The sequence below is a fragment of the Musa acuminata genome, chromosome BXJ2-3 (assembly GCF_036884655.1).
Source record: "Musa acuminata AAA Group cultivar baxijiao chromosome BXJ2-3, Cavendish_Baxijiao_AAA, whole genome shotgun sequence".
NCBI lineage: Eukaryota > Viridiplantae > Streptophyta > Magnoliopsida > Zingiberales > Musaceae > Musa > Musa acuminata.
In genome coordinates, this window is record NC_088340.1 from 33102885 (window position 1) to 33118905 (window position 16021).

The window sequence follows — 16021 nt, forward strand, 5'->3', positions numbered from 1 at the left end:
TCAGATGTCCCATCAACTTATATATCAGCCAATAAAAACAAACGATTGATGTGATTGGTACGGTGACGCGCAGATGATCCAAATATTTTTATGTCCTCGTATGAACCCTCGGATTGTCTGAGTCTCATATATTCTATCTCTTCCAAAAGATATATCTTATTCGATCAAATTCTATATTTATAATTATTATAAAAATAATTTAAATTTTATTTTTTATTTTCAAAATAAAAGAAATTTTAAAACCCCCAACGAAGGTGGCTGGCGAGGAGTAAGCAGTACGAGCAACAGAGTGCGTGCTTTCAACGTGCATGGCTGCATGCAGACGCAGCTGCGACTGGAAAGCTTGTTGACAATTGTCGATCGGCACTGTCAGCTGTACAGGTCGTAGCTTTAACGCCCGCCGTCCAGGAAACGCAAGCCCTACCCTTTTGACCACACCGGAGGAGGAGGAGATGGTGGACGTGGGTGTTGCAGAGAGGAGGAGGGAGGCATTGGTGGTGTGCGGTGAGAAGATGAGTGCCGGAATAACCATGTATGACTTGGAGACAGGGGAGGAACTCATGAGACTACCCACCTGCGCTTCGCCTCCCCATGGCCTCCTCTGCCTCGCCGATCACCACCTCGTCGCGTCCCAGCTGCAGAGACATCGATCCTACCGCGGCGGTGCCATCTTCTTCTGGGCTTTGAACAAGGTATGGCCATGGCCATGATTTCTCCGGTATCGAAGAGTTGAATCTTGTTGGGAAGAAACTTGTTAATGCGGAATAATTCTTTTCCCTCTTTGTGTATCAAAATAGGTTCCTCATCAAAATACCAACTTAATATCAAAATGCTAAATCAATCAGCACAGCATAAACAATAGAGCAATAAATCAATCACACAGTGAGACCAAATCTTTTTAACGTAAAAAACTCAATGTGGGAAAAACCACGGGACCGTAGTCCACCTCAAACTTCCACTATCAATAATAATGATAACAGGTTTACAGTAGGCCTTCTCTAGAATAACTAGAGGATCAGAATAACATTAAGATCATAGATCTTGGCTCAAGAATAGCATATCTTCATCACATAGGATGGATCTCCTCAAAAGAGAATTCTAGGTCTCACGAAGTGGATATCGTAGGAAAGTACCTTAGAGAGGGTAAACTGCAGATCAACACGTTAGGATTGTAGAGTTTGCTGCAAGGATTCTCCACATAAAATTTGGGCCGAAACTGACAACGTTTGGCCACCGATCGTCAAGCAGAAAAACTCAGAAACCTTATTTTCTCTCTCTATTTCTCTCTCCTCTTTTTTCTCAGCACCGCCGTCGGACGCTGCACTGTGCGCACACACACTACACACTGCACGTTGCCCAATTTTGCCCTTTCTCTCTTAATTACTGATTTGGGCTCAATAGACCCAATTGTCCAAGCCCACATATGAGTTGGACCTAACAATTCTCCCCCTCCAGCTCATATGATGAGCTGTACCAAGCTCGTTCTTCGCCTACATGCTTCAAGTTTCTCCTTAGGCAAAGACTTTGTCAACATATCTGAACCATTATCATTGGTATGCACCTTTTCCAACTGTAATTCTTTCATCTCAAGCACATCACGAATCCAGTAATATCTCACATCAATATGCTTGGATCTAGAATGGTATGTTGAATTCTTGGAGAGGTGAATAGTGCTCTGACTGTCACAGTAAACAGTATATACTTCCTGTTTCAAGCCCAATTCCTGTAGAAACTTTTTCATCCATAAAGCTTCCTTGCAGGCTTCAGTAACTGCTATGTATTCTGCTTCTGTGGTTGATAGAGCAACACACTTCTGTAACTTAGACTGTCAAGAGACTGCTCCTCTTGCAAATGTCATCAAGAATCCCGAAGTGGACTTCCTGGAATCAGTATCACCTGCCATGTCTGCATCTGTGTACCCTTCTAACACAGGTTCATCATCACCAAAACATAAACACAATCTGGAAGTACCTCTTAGATATCTTAATATCCATTTCACTGCTGCCCAATGTTCCTTTCCAGGATTTGAGAGAAATCGGCTAACAACTCCAACTGCATGAGCTATATCTGGCCTAGTACAAACCATAGCATACATCAAACTGCCTACTGCAGATGAGTAAGGCACTCTGGATATTTCTTCATTTTCTTTCTCACTTGTAGGACATTGTTTCGAACTAAGCTTGAAATGACCTGCAAGTGGGGAACAAACTGCTTTGGCTTTACTCATGTTGAATCTTTCAAGAACCTTTTCAATGTAAGTCTCCTGAGATAGCCAAATCTTCCTTTTCTTCCTATCACGAAGAATCTTCATGCCAAGTATTTATCTCACCGATCCTAAGTCTTTCATGGCAAAAGACTTACTTAGCTCTCTTTTAAGCTTTTCAATTTTTCCAACATCATGGCCAACAATCAACATATCATCAACATATAGCAGTAAAATAATAAAATCATCATCTGAAAATTTCTTTATAAACACACAATGATCAGATGTGGTTCTATCATACCCTTGGCTCATTATAAAGGAATCAAACTTCTTGTACTACTGTCTAGGTGCCTGTTTGAGTCCATATAAGTTTTTCCTAAGCTTACATACCAGATTTTCTTTTCCCTTGACTTTGAAACCTTCTGGTTGCTCCATGTAAATTTCTTCTTCTAAGTCACCATAAAGAAATGCTGTTTTTACATCAAGTTGCTCAACTTCTAAATTCAAGCGGGCAGCCAAACCAAGAACAACTCGGATAGAGGACATTTTCACAACCGGAGAAAATATTTCTTCAAAGTCAATACCTTTCTTCTGACTGAATCCTTTCACAACTAGTCGTGCCTTGTATCTTTATTGTGAGCTATTATTTTCAGTCTTCAATTTATAAACCCACTTATTCTTGAGAGCTTTCTTCTCTTTCGACAGCTTTACCAAGTCATAGGTGTGGTTCTCAAGCAAGGATCTCATCTCTTCTTGCATGGCTTTAACCCACTCACTCTTATTCTCATGTAGAATAGCTTCTTGGTAAGTTTCTGGCTCTCCCCCGTCAGTAAGCATAACATACTCATGTGGAGGATATCTGGTAGAGGGTTGTCGCTCTCTAGTGGATCTTCTCAATGGAATCTCAACTGGTGGTGGAGGTGCCTGTTCAGTTGGTTCAACATCATCAACTGTAGGTGTATCATCACTAGTATTCTCACCACAATCTTCTTGTTCATCTCCCCCATGATCATCATGAACTACAGGTGAAGGAACTGGACCCAAACTCCAAGGAATATAAACAGAGGTTTTTGGCTTCTCAACATTATCACCATCATCAAACAATTGGTCTTCAAGAAACACAACATCTCTGCTTCTAATAATCTTCTTGTTCACTGGATCCCATAATTTGTACCCAAACTCTTCATGACCATATCCCAAGAAGATATATGCTTTTGCCTTATTATCAAGCTTGGACCTCTCATCTTTGGGAATATGAACAAATGCTTTACACCCAAAGACTCTCAAATGATTATAAGATATATCTTTTCCTCTCCATACTCTCTCTGGAACATCACCTTGCAGAGGAACTGATGGAGAAAGATTTATCAGGTCAACTGTAGTTCTCATAGCCTCCCCCCAAAACGACTTTAGTAACTTGGCGTGGGAAAGCATACACCTAATCCTTTCTTCAATGGTTCTGTTCATCCTTTCTGCCACACCGTTCTGCTGAGGAGTTTTAGGAACTATTTTCTCAAGTCTGATACCATGGAACCTGTAATAATTCTCAAAAGGACCCCTGTACTCGCCACCATTATCTGATCGAACACACTTTAGCTTTCTGCCAGTTTCTCTTTCAACATTGACATGAAACTCTTTGAAAGCATCGAGTACCTGGTCTTTAGATTTCAAAGCAAAAGCCCAAACTTTTCTTGAATGGTCATCAATAAAAGTAACAAAATAAAGAGCACCTCCAAGAGTTCTAGTTTGCATAGTATAAACATCAGTATGAACTAAATCAATAACATCAGATCTTCTAGATGATGGATATGTCTGAAATGCAACTCTATGTGTTTTTCCAGCTAAGCAATGATCACAAGATTTAAGAGATGTACCTTGCAACTCTGGTAAGAACTGCTTTCTAGCAAGAGTTTGAAGTCCCTTCTCGCTTATATGTCCAAGCCTCTTATGCCAAAGATCTATACTTTCACCTTTTCGAATTGCATTAATCTCTCCTTTGTGTAGCTTAGCTTCCATGACATAAAAAGAGTTAATCTTCTTTCCTTTTGTCACAATTAGAGAACCTTTAGTGAGTTTCCATTTACTTTCACCAAAATAATGTGCAAAGCCCTCATCATCAAGTCTACCTGTAGATATCAAGTTAAGACGAATATCTGGAACATGCCTTACATCTTTGAGTATTAATTTGCTCCCAATACTGGTCTCCAAGCAAATATCTCCAATACCCACAATCTTAGATGTACCATTCTTTTCCATTCTAACATTACCAAAATCACCAACAGTGTAAGATCTAAAGAAATCACCATGAGAAGTAACATGAAATGAAGTACCAGAGTTAATTACCCAGTTACTGTCCTGAGCTACAAGACTGACACAACCTTCATCACAAATAATAGTGATATTACCTTCAGCACCAACTGTATTGGTCTCTTTTTCATTTTTCTTCATTTCATTCTGTTCTCGCTTCCAAAACCTACACTCTTTCTTCATGTGACCTGGCCTATTACAGTGAAAACATTTGATATCTCTTCTAGACTTGGATCTTCCTCTATAACCATGTGGATTTCTGCTTTGACTTCTTCCACGTCTTTCTTGTTTTTCAGTAACAAATGCACCAGAAGAAGATTCACCCTGTTCTTTCCTTCTTGCATCTTCATTTAGCAAACTGTCTTTAACCATATCTATGGTTAGAGTCCCCTCTGGCGTGGAGTTACAAATAGTCACCACATACGTTTCCCAACTTTCTGGTAAAGAGCTGAGAAGTAATAATCCCTACATCTCATCATCTATATTCATTTTCATAGCAACCAACTTGTTTGCAAGACTCTGAATTAGGCTTATGTGCTCAACAATGTTACCACCATCTTTATATTTCAAATTTACAAGCCTTCTGAGGAGAGAAATTCTATTTCCCATTGTCTTTTTCGCAAAGAGATTTTCTAACCTTTGCCAAACAACATCAGCTCTGATTTCATCTGAAATATGCTCATGCAAGTTTATATCCATCCATCTTCTAATATAGGCAATAGCTTTTCTATGTTGAACTTCTCATTCTTCATCGTCCATAGTAGAAGGTTTATCTTTAACCTTGATAGGCTTATACAAATCTTTGCAATAGAGCAAATCTTCCATCAGACGCCTCCAAGTGGAATAATTTGATGAGTTCAATTTAATCATACCATCTGACTGCTCCATTTCAATCACACAAGAAAACTAGCACCAAATAACTTGATGCTCTGATACCACTTGTTGGGAAGAAACTTGTTAATGCGGAATAATTCTTTTCCCTCTTTGTGTATCAAAATAGGTTCCTCATCAAAATACCAACTTGATATCAAAATGCTAAATCAATCAGCACAGCATAAACAATAGAGCAATAAATCAATCACATAGTGAGACCAAATCTTTTTAACGTGGAAAACCCAATATGGGAAAAATCACGGGACCGTAGTCCACCTCAAACTTCCACTATAAATAATAATGATAACAGGTTTACAGTAGGTCTTCTCTAGAATAACTAGAGGATCAGAATAACATCAAGATCAGAATAACATCAAGATCATAGATCTTGACTCAAGAATAGCATATCATCATCACAACATAGGATGAATCTCCTCAAAAGAGAATTCTAAGTCTCACGAAATAAATATCATAGGAAAGTACCTTAGAGAGGGTAAACTGCAGATCAACACCGTTAGGATTGTAGAGTTTGCTGCAAGGATTCTCTACATAAAATTTGGGCCGAAACTGATAACGTTTGGCCACCGATCGTCAAGCAGAAAAACTAGAAACCTTACTTTCTCTCTCCTATTTTTTTCTCAGCACGCCGCCGGACGCTGCACTGTGCGCACACACACTGCACACTGTACGCTGCCCAATGCTGCCCAATTTTATCCTTTCAATTACTGATTTGGGCTCAATAGACCCAATTGTGCAAGCTCAGCTGGACCCAACAAATCTCTCTTTCCACCTCAATCCATGGAGGCCAAGGGAGAAGAGAGCCGCCACCTTCTTCTCCACCATCTCTTTCCATTATGTAGTCTATTGTTAGGATCACAGAAACCTTCAGTGTTGTGTTGGTGACTGTTCTCTTTTCTTTCCGACCCTTGATATTGAGGTTAAACAAGTTAGATGGTAGATTGAAAGAGCAGCATTGCATTATTTTTATTGTAATCACTATAAAAATAAACAAGTAAACATGATATTTTCTTGAATTAAACAAGTAAACATTTCTACATTGTACATCTGCAATCACATTCTCTGATATAATTGTTCTTGTTGATAATTGTCACAATGAAACTAATTGGTATTGACAATTGCTTTCTATTGTTGTAGCCCCAGTCACCACATAGAAGCTATCCACCTGAGAATATTGGGCCAATTTCCAGCTCCAAGGATGGCATTTATCTTGCTGGTGGAGCTCCTGCTGGGAATGTATATATATGGGAGGTAAGTAACTGACCCAAACTGTTTATTTTGTGTCTAATAAATACCATCAAACCAGATGAGAAAAATGTCACGATGCTCAATTAAATCCATGAGTGCCTTCGAACTTCAAAAAAAACCTGAATTCTTTCGTTAGTAGTTCCGGGCTTCATTGGCTCAATATTGTTCATTCCATGAGTGAAGGTTACAAGTGGAAAACTGCTTAAGATATGGCCTGCTCATCAGAATCCTCTGAGCTGTTTAGCCTTTTCTCACGACGGCACTCTGCTTATTTCTGCATCTGAGGATGGTGTCATCCATGTATGGTCCATGATCAGGTACCAATCATCTGAAACCTCAGCTACCGTGAGTGATCAACACTTGGGAAAAAGAAGTGATTGCTTTTGCTTACTTACCATGCAAGCTTACTGGATGTTGAAGATCCTCAAATTTGTGGAACTTTATCTTCTGTACACACATGGTGTGAGCATCAATCCTCTGTAACTGGTCTGCTACTAATGTCTGGAGGCTGTAGCTTATCATTGATATCAAGCTCCCTTGATGGCACTTGCAAGGTTGAGACATGACAAGCTTTGACAATTTTGTTGCCAAAGATAAAAGTTTAATGTTCTGATGATGCATGCTTGTTAACAACACGAGATAATTTGTAGGTATGGGACGTCATTTCGGGCAGGCTGGTGCAAACTTATGTGTTCTCTGCTCCTGTGACTGCAATTGCTTCTGACCCTCAAGAGCAACTTCTGTTTGCCGGATGTATGGATGGCCGAATTCTTGTTAGTGAACTTAATCTTGGACTGGAAGAAACGCCCTCAACAATTTCAGAGGACAGTTCTGGCTTTCTTGGAGGGCATAAGTAATGTGTCACCTGCAACAATTTACTGGTTACATTCCATAACTTCTATAAGAAAGTAAATGATGAATTAGAAAGCGATTAAGTCACTAGAGCAGTAAAATTCCTAGTTGCTATGCAGATAATAGAAGCTAAGACAGTTCCGGATTACATATCATGAGACATACTATTAATCTGATTGCTAATATTTGACTGCATAGGGATTGTATTACCACTTTATCATTCAGTCCAGGAGGTAAATGGTTGATTTCTGCATCAAAGGATGGTGCTGCTTGCATTTGGGATGCTAACCTGTGTCAGCTCTTACGAAGATTCAGCTATAAGAAGGGTAATCTGATATCTGCTCATGCATGCATGGTGAAACTGCCAAGATCTTCACTCTCGAGTGCTTTTTTGGTCCAATTACTTGTCATTTCTGATAACTTCAAGATCAGAATTCATCTGAATTAGATGCGGAATTTGATGAAGCATTTCACCGTGTCTCAGCAGGTTATATAACAAACTTGCTGGTGATCTCACAATCAATGCTCTCTGTGGCGAAGAACAAGAGAAGCCAGCTTCGCCCTCATGTCTCATTACTGGACAAGTCTCCTCAGCCAAACGCTGCGACAGAGAGAACACGGACCATTTTACCAGCTTACTGTTCTCAGGAAGATCACTTCATTAGCCCTGGATTCCAAACTTACCGACTAATGAAGAAGCAAATTCTTGAGCTTGAGGTTGACCCTCTCAAAGTCATGTACCTGTTGCTATTTACTCACGTTCTTACCTCGGTAGGGAAATGTATTTCTTGAACTTGCAGAGGGAGGGAACCCCAGAAGCTTTAGAGATGAAGGTGGTGGCAGCAGTGGAGAACCGCTTGTGGACTTCCACCGTGACGAAACACATGATCACCATCAACAAGCACTTGCAGACGAGATTGTTGGACATGATTCAGCGCCGGTTGTGCGACAACTCTGAGCTTGCTCATGCCAGCACTAAGAAATCAAAGACCAAGGTGCTTGCAGCAGCATCAGACTCCAAGTAAAAAACATGGGTTTCCACCTCATATCTTTTCTAGTTTGCTTAAGCATGTGCAATTCTCTTGCTCTCGTTTCAGAATCTGGAAAAGGCAACACATTCTGTAAATATCTTATGTGCAACAAATTGAATTGCACCAGTAAAATGACACAAGAAAAAGACAAACCAAAGCTCAAAGGTATGTTATGTTGCTCAGATGCAGTTTATGTTCCAACCTAGCAGTAATAAGAATGTTCAAACTTAGCAATCAGGTCTAGCTATCCTGGAAGTGTCATTATATACTTCAGCTAATTCAATCAGAAACAGAAACATATTCCATCAGAAAATGTTGGCACTCAATTCAATCTGGTATTCATCTTTCCTCAAGTCCCTAGGCATAATCGAAGCTACCAAAATGAAGAGAATCCTCGGCCTTCAGCAGTCTGTTCCTTAAGTTTGATCCTTTGCGAGCATATATCATAAGAATATTGTATGGTTTAGTCAAAATACCCTACTCCACGAGAGAGAGAGAGAGAGAGAGAGAGAGAGAGAGAGAGAGACTCTGACACGCTACAAACGGTCACCACGTTTATAAATTTGAAGACCCTGCACAGAGTTTGTATTCCCGCCTTCCCTTGTCACGGAAATGCCATATCCTGATCTCTACATCTCAAGCGCTCCTCCTCCATTCCTCGGTCGCCTTCTCCGATTCTTCTCCGCCTTCCCCAGGCCCAAGTGGAACTCCAACCGCAACCTTGTCGTCACTCACCCTATCCTCTCCATCATGGAGTCCTGCGACTCCATGGCCCACCTCAAGCAGATACAGGCCCGCTTGACCACCGCCGGACTCATGTCCCACCGCTTCCCGGCCAGCCGCGTCCTCGCCTTCTGCGCCCTCTTTGATCCCAGCGATATGGCACATGCCGCCCTCGTCTTCCGTGGTATTTCCAGCCCCAACCCTTACATCTGGAACACCATGATCAGGGGCTACAACCGGGCCAACTTCCCCCTCTCAGGTTTCTCCTGCTTCCGCCGCATGGTCCGCGACCGTGTCGAGATGGACGGCCGCAGCTTTGTCTTCGTGCTGAAGAGCTGCGAGCAGCTCTCGGAGGCTTCGCCAGGGGAGGGAATCCATTGCGTAGCTTGCAAAGCCGGCTTCATATCACATTTGCTCGTGGGGAACGGCTTGGTGCGCTTTTATGCGACACAGGGGCCGTTGGCCTCTGCGAGAAGGGTGTTCGATGCTTTGTCTGAAAGGGATGTCGTCTCTTGGACTACAATGATTGATGGCTATTCCGAAAGCAGAAAGCCACATGAAGCATTGAGGCTCTTCTATCAAATGCTGATGACGGGTACCCAACCCAATGATATCACTTTCATCGCCATACTTTCAGCTATCTCTCAACTGGGTGAACTAAAATTTGGCAGGTTGATGCATGATAATATTGGAAGAAGTGGCATAGATGCCAGCATCAATCTTCATAATGCTTTGGTGGATATGTATGGGAAGTGTGGTTCTGTGGCTGATGCAAAAGAAGTTTTCGACGACATGCCGATCAAGGATGTTTTTTCATGGACTTCTATGATGAGTGCATATGCAAAATGTGGTAACCTAGATCTTGCAAGGCAATTATTTGATAATATGCCTGAAAAAAATGTGGTCACTTGGAGCAGTATGATTGCAGCATATTCACAATCAAATCAACCTAAACAAGCAGTACAGTTGTTTTACGAGATGATTGCAGCACATGTGAAGCCTACAGATGCTACTCTGGTGAGTGTGCTTTCAGCATGTGCTATGTTAGGTTGCTTGGATCTTGGTAGATGGATCTATGAACATTATATAGATGGCAAAATGATCAGACTTTCTGTAAAATTGGCAAATGCTTTCATAGACATGTATGCTAAATGTGGAGATATTGCAGAAGCAGCTAAATTGTTTGATGAGATGCCAGAAAAGGATGTGGTGAGTTGGAATACAATGATCTTGGCATATGCTGTACATGGTTATAGCAAAGAGGCCTTATTCCTTTTTGAGCATATGAAGAATACACAACTAATGCCTGATGACATCACATTTGTCGGTGTCTTATCTGCTTGCTGTCATGGCGGCTTAGTCGTCGAAGGTCGAAGGCACTTTGCAGACATGAAATCAATTTTTGGCATTGAACCCAAGGGTGTACACTATGCATGCCTGATAGACCTATTTGGTAAATTTGGGCTCTTGAAGGAAGCTCATGAGTTGGTAAGGGGCATGCCGGTGGAGCCAGATGGAGCAGCATGGGGTGCTCTCCTTAATGCATGCAGGATGCAGGGTAATGTGGAATTAGGAAAGTTTGCAGGTGAAATGCTTTTAGGCTTGGAACCCGGAGACAGTGGTATATATGTGCTTATGGCAAATTTGTATGCCACAAGAAGAGAATGGGATGATGTGAAGAAGGTGAGGAAGATGATGAAAGAGAGAGGAGTTAAGAAAACTCCTGGTTGTAGCTCAATTGAATTAGATGGGAAGTTCCATGATTTTCATGTTGCTGATGTGTCACATTTGCAATCTAAAGAGATCTATGCAACTTTAAACAACATTTACACACAATTAAAGATAGAAGGCTATGTTCCTCAGACAAAATGTTGATAGGGTCGTACAAAGGTGGCTCAATGTCTACAAATGACAAGATAAGAACCTCGCTGAGATTGACTGGTACCATGCTGATCTTAACATAAACAAGAGCTTGAGTTAGCTGTTGTACATTAGTTCTGAAAGGTCACAAGACTTCTTGATGGGGAGTTCCTAGCCAGAGCAGTATTGATCCAGTGCATACCATCATATTGACACATGATATGCAGCTTACTGGTTGGTACATACCAATGAGAAGAGGGGAGGGGAACAAGGAGAGAAGGAGAGGAGGGGGACGGGAAGGAGGAGGAGAGGAGGGTTGTTGACAGTCAATATAAGAAAAATAAATAAAATATTTCAAACTGGATAGGATGAAATTGTCTGGTCGGAGTGCCAGTTCCTGATGGGCACAATAAATACCAGCTGGTCCATATCAGGCCAACTGATTTTTTTGAATGTTAATAATAAGGTCCACTGCAGATTGCTAAAATGCTAAATGCAGTGGAACTTCTTTGCCTTTGGATATATTATTGGATACACAGAAACTGGCAGCTTTATTTTGAGTTAGAACATGGTATAAATATCAGTAAATATTTAAATCCAATGGCGAAAGAGCAATTACCAGTTTCCAGTAGTAAAGCAGTCCAACATGTGCTCTTCACAAAGAATGCAGTTGCTTGAGTTCAGGTATCATCCTGCAACATGTAATAGTATACAAATGAGATTTGCACTTTGTGTTTACAAATTAAAATTTTCGTTTTAACAAAGTTAAATCCATTTGTATCCGTTTTTCTCTTTATAATTACTAATATTGACAGGTGCAAATTTGGTTGGTCTGAGGATGATGTTCAGAATGTGATACAACCTATTGTTGATGATTTTTTAAGGTGAGTCATGGAAAGTCCTTTTAAGTAAATTCTAGTTTTTCCTGAACAGTTCTAGAGATATCAAAGAGAAGTTCTTCTTGTGATTATGGTCTCATCAGGGCAAACAAAAAAATAAAGTTTGGCTAAGTTACTAGCTGATATAATATTCTTGCAACAATAACAGGAAGTAAATCTTAACTGTTTGGGGTAGGCTGATAATATATTCTTGGTTTTAACATATTCCAGCTCTGATCCCCACAAATATCTTTAGAAGGTAATGCTTTGATTCATTAATATGTTTTATGTTTGCCACCAAGGGATAGAAATCCAGATGTGAAACTTGGGTCGTCAGCCAATTAAGTTGTGACCATGCCAAAAATTTTGTTCTTTCTAGTCCAGCTGAGTCAATCCAGCAAGCATACTCGCTGGATAACTGAAACCCCAGTGGTTTATTTCACGATTTAATCACTAAGCTGTCACTATACATGCTTGGTTGTCAGTGTCCAATTGGTCAACTATTGTCTACTTCCTTTGTAAAGAATCTTAGTAAAGGAACAAGTGCTTCTCAGGGAAATGCAACATATTTCTCAGTTAGGGCATCAGGATAATAATGTCTCCCAAGCTACTGAAGTTGTGGATACTCTGGAATATGGATTCCTTAACACTAGTTGAGGAAGGCAAAAATAGGTCTCAAGTTTAGGTGATAATCATAACAGTTTCAGCCATTGATCCAAACGACCATTTGCATTTGTATATAGGTTGTACATTGGCAATGCTTTGTGTTAAATGAAACATAGGACTAGATATATGATTACCACCTTTTGATTTCTTAGAGGTGCATGTAATAACCATCAAATTCTTGAAGACTAGAATTTATACCCACGAATGCGGTCTATCCAAGTAGCAACATCAATTTCCCTAATGACTTTCACCTGTTCAATTCCAGTGGCTCTTAACCTCTTGCTACATGATTGAGGATTGTACAGTCTTCCACATTCTATTTAATGGAGGAGGCTCGGAGTCTCCAAGGACTTGGCAGCCTCAACTTTGTGTAGAGCTTCTCCGTGTGCAGAACATACATGCAATTTGGGCATGAAGGAGATGACTTGCTCAACATGATAAGAAGATGCAAAGTGCATGGTATAGCAATCATATGGCTAGAGCTATTTTGCTTATTTAGTTCTTCTAGTGTAACCCTTCTCCATTTGAGAAGGTTGAGATGTTGAGTCTCCTAGTTCTTGGGTTTTTCTTGAAGTGATACATCTTTCCTGAATGTTTCATGTTAGGTTCATGATATTAGAAAAAGGAAAAAAGTAGATAATATAACCAGTTGTGAAAATAAATGTAACAGCATGATTTTTTATTGATACAGTGACATAGTAAATACTATGTAGCAGAATATGCTTCACTTTAAAATATCTTCATGAAATACATATGCACTCAGTCTTAGCGAAACGTAGATGATTAATCATGTTAGTATATGACTAATTATATCTTTCATATGTGTCAGCTAGTTTTAACAGTGAATAGGCAGTATTCAAAACTGGAAGATTGGAGGGGAGGGATTTACTTGTAGATCTAGACTCTGCCCACAATCCAGTTTCAGGGGATGTGAAGCTCGATCTTAATGCCGGCTTGGCTCACAGGTTCATCCCTTAGTTGCTTCTTCTTTCTTTTGGTAAACCATACCCTGAAATCCATAAACCATACCGTTATCAAATCTATCCATGATATTAAAGTCCTCAAAACCATGATGATGATACTGCGGTCTGACCTTAGATCTTAGCATATCAAGAGTCTTGGGCACCCCATCGATCAATTTATCTCCCTTCCGAATAATTACCGAAGACCGAACTTTTAACGAGTGATGATTGAATTTAGAAAGAAAGATTCTGCAAATGATTTCTGTAAAAAGTAAGGAATCGGAAAGAGAGATGACCTTCGGAAGCGAAGATGAAGGTCCCGACAGAATCGATGAGCTCGTCGACTTCCTCCACCCTCTGATCCGCCGATCTGACCCTCCAGCATCGGAGCCCTCGCTGCGCTCCGAATCGGCAGAAAGAGGACTGGGAGGACGAAGACGAGAGGAGAGACGATAAGAGGCGTCGCGTGTTCGCTAGAGCTGGGAGAACCCGGGATCGGAAGGAAAGCGTCGGAGGCTCCTATCTCTTCCCTCCTCCTCTGCTATGAAGGAAGGTGGACGATGAGATCGGGTCCGATCGCAACAAACGAGCGTTTAAATTGGCGGCGGCATGTGATGGGCTCAAAAAGTATTCTCTTCCAATCAAAAGTCGCGAAGCGGGAAACTATGTCCAACGTGTTCTTTACATTTCGTGCATGGTGGACAGTAAACGGTACGATGATTTCAAGCCGGATCAATAGTCAATCCGGTCCGATCCGACCCGATTAAATCCGGTTTGACCGGCTTGACCAAGAAACAAGACGAGCTCATCCTCAATAATTTTATCTAATATGAATTATATTTATACTATAATGTGTATTATAATATATGAAAAGAATGCGCTCAAGTCTGATGAGGAAAAAACCAGTACCATTATTAAATTTCAAATATGTGAATAGTTAAAATCAAAGAAATGTTCCTTAAAACATATGAGTGAATGAAACCAGGGCTAATTACAAATTATAAATATAATTAGTTATATTTAACATTCTAATCACTATATAAATATGAAACTGAAATATTTTCTGCTCATGTCATCAATTTTACTGATAAAAAGAATGCATATGCTTAGTGATAAACCGAAGTAAGATAAAATGAGCATGTACTCAATGATAAATCATATGATATTTTCATGATCGAGCCAACGATATGAGGAGAAATGAGGTTAAATGTTTCACTTTCATAAGTATAAGTATAAAGATCTCAATATAATTTTTAAAAATAGATCAAAATATTAAAGATAATTAATTATAATAATAAAATATAATTAGCTCAAAAACTTATGAATGTGTGATAATATGAATGTAATAAATGACTATCACTAGATCGGTGGCATTGAGCAGCTGTTACTGTTATAAAATACAGAACGATAAAAGGATAGAGACAATATACTCTGTTTCATTGGGAACAAAAAGCATCACTCATAGGGGATTACAGATAGCAATCAGGCAATGCATGCAAAGTAATCCTAATGCAAAGCCTCATGAAGCATTCGAAAGAACAAAGTTGGATAACAATCAGAAACTACATTAACATCTCAAAAGAAATCTTACTCTTTCGGTATTCTTTCTTGAAAAAAGAATCATATTTATTACACAACAAAAATGTTAGAAATGATCAGAGTAGAGAAACAGGACTGCTTGATTAAAAAGATAGCTAATGGATGAAGACACTAAATTCATTGACGATACTGTGATAATCAATAACAAGAATTTGGCGATCCTTCAAAGTGAGTAAACAGCTTCTTCTCAGAGAACAGAGTGAGAAAACAGCTTGAAATATCCCAAATATATAACAAATAAGGGACAACGAGTGTTCCTTACGATGCTTGTCGTGTTTGTGACATCAGAGGATATGGATCAGCATCAAGATGGTCGACAGACTTGGTTTACAAGTATAGTATCCATAATCGATAACATTTATATCTGTGTGTATGTAACTCTGCATATACAACTTTATGTATTTGAAACACTTCTCTGGGCATAAATGTTGTTTAAACACAAGAATACAACACAGTTAAGGGGATATCAGCTTATTAGCAAGTAGGCCACACAATGTTTGCAGATCCTTCTTCTGCCTGAATGCCATCTTCTGTTCTAAATTAATCATAAGTTGATGAGCTACCCCTGCATTCAATATGTAGATTGTCTAACCATGAATCATCCAATAGAAGTGATGAAGATTCAGATTCTGTTGGCCATTCAGAACTCACATCTATTTCATCATATATAACAGGTCTACATTGGGCACCCCTACTTTGGCTAATAACCTGTAAAAGAAGATTGCAATGCACAAGAACTTAATCATTGAGCTTTTTGAGCTCCATCTTGGTATGGTTCTTTGCATAAATGTTCTCAAATGT

At 39.9% G+C, this 16021-nt stretch overlaps 2 protein-coding genes across 2 annotated transcripts; both read left to right on the forward strand.

The window, feature by feature from the left end:
• The first annotated feature begins 452 nt into the window (after positions 1-452).
• LOC103978545 (protein ROOT INITIATION DEFECTIVE 3-like) lies at positions 453-8526 on the forward strand. Its single transcript, XM_065099513.1, has 8 exons — positions 453-692; positions 6539-6652; positions 6833-6966; positions 7053-7203; positions 7300-7502; positions 7700-7827; positions 7929-8218; positions 8302-8526. The coding sequence occupies exons 1-8, from the start codon at positions 453-455 to the stop codon at positions 8524-8526; spliced, it is 1485 nt and encodes a 494-aa protein (XP_064955585.1).
• Positions 8527-9070: 544 nt separating this feature from the next.
• Positions 9071-13123, forward strand: LOC135607770 (pentatricopeptide repeat-containing protein At2g22410, mitochondrial-like). Its single transcript, XM_065099820.1, has 2 exons — positions 9071-11799; positions 11931-13123. The coding sequence occupies exon 1, from the start codon at positions 9145-9147 to the stop codon at positions 11128-11130; it is 1986 nt and encodes a 661-aa protein (XP_064955892.1). The 5' UTR covers positions 9071-9144; the 3' UTR covers positions 11131-11799; positions 11931-13123.
• The last annotated feature ends 2898 nt before the right edge of the window (positions 13124-16021 follow it).

Coding starts and splice junctions, on each gene's coding strand:
- LOC103978545 (XM_065099513.1), top strand. CDS start 453: ATGGTGGACGTGGGTGTTGCAGAGAGGAGGAGGGAGGCATTGGTGGTG. Junction 693..6,538: donor TCTTCTGGGCTTTGAACAAG/GTATGGCCATGG, acceptor CTATTGTTGTAG/CCCCAGTCACCACATAGAAG. Junction 7,204..7,299: donor CCCTTGATGGCACTTGCAAG/GTTGAGACATGA, acceptor GATAATTTGTAG/GTATGGGACGTCATTTCGGG.
- LOC135607770 (XM_065099820.1), top strand. CDS start 9,145: ATGCCATATCCTGATCTCTACATCTCAAGCGCTCCTCCTCCATTCCTC.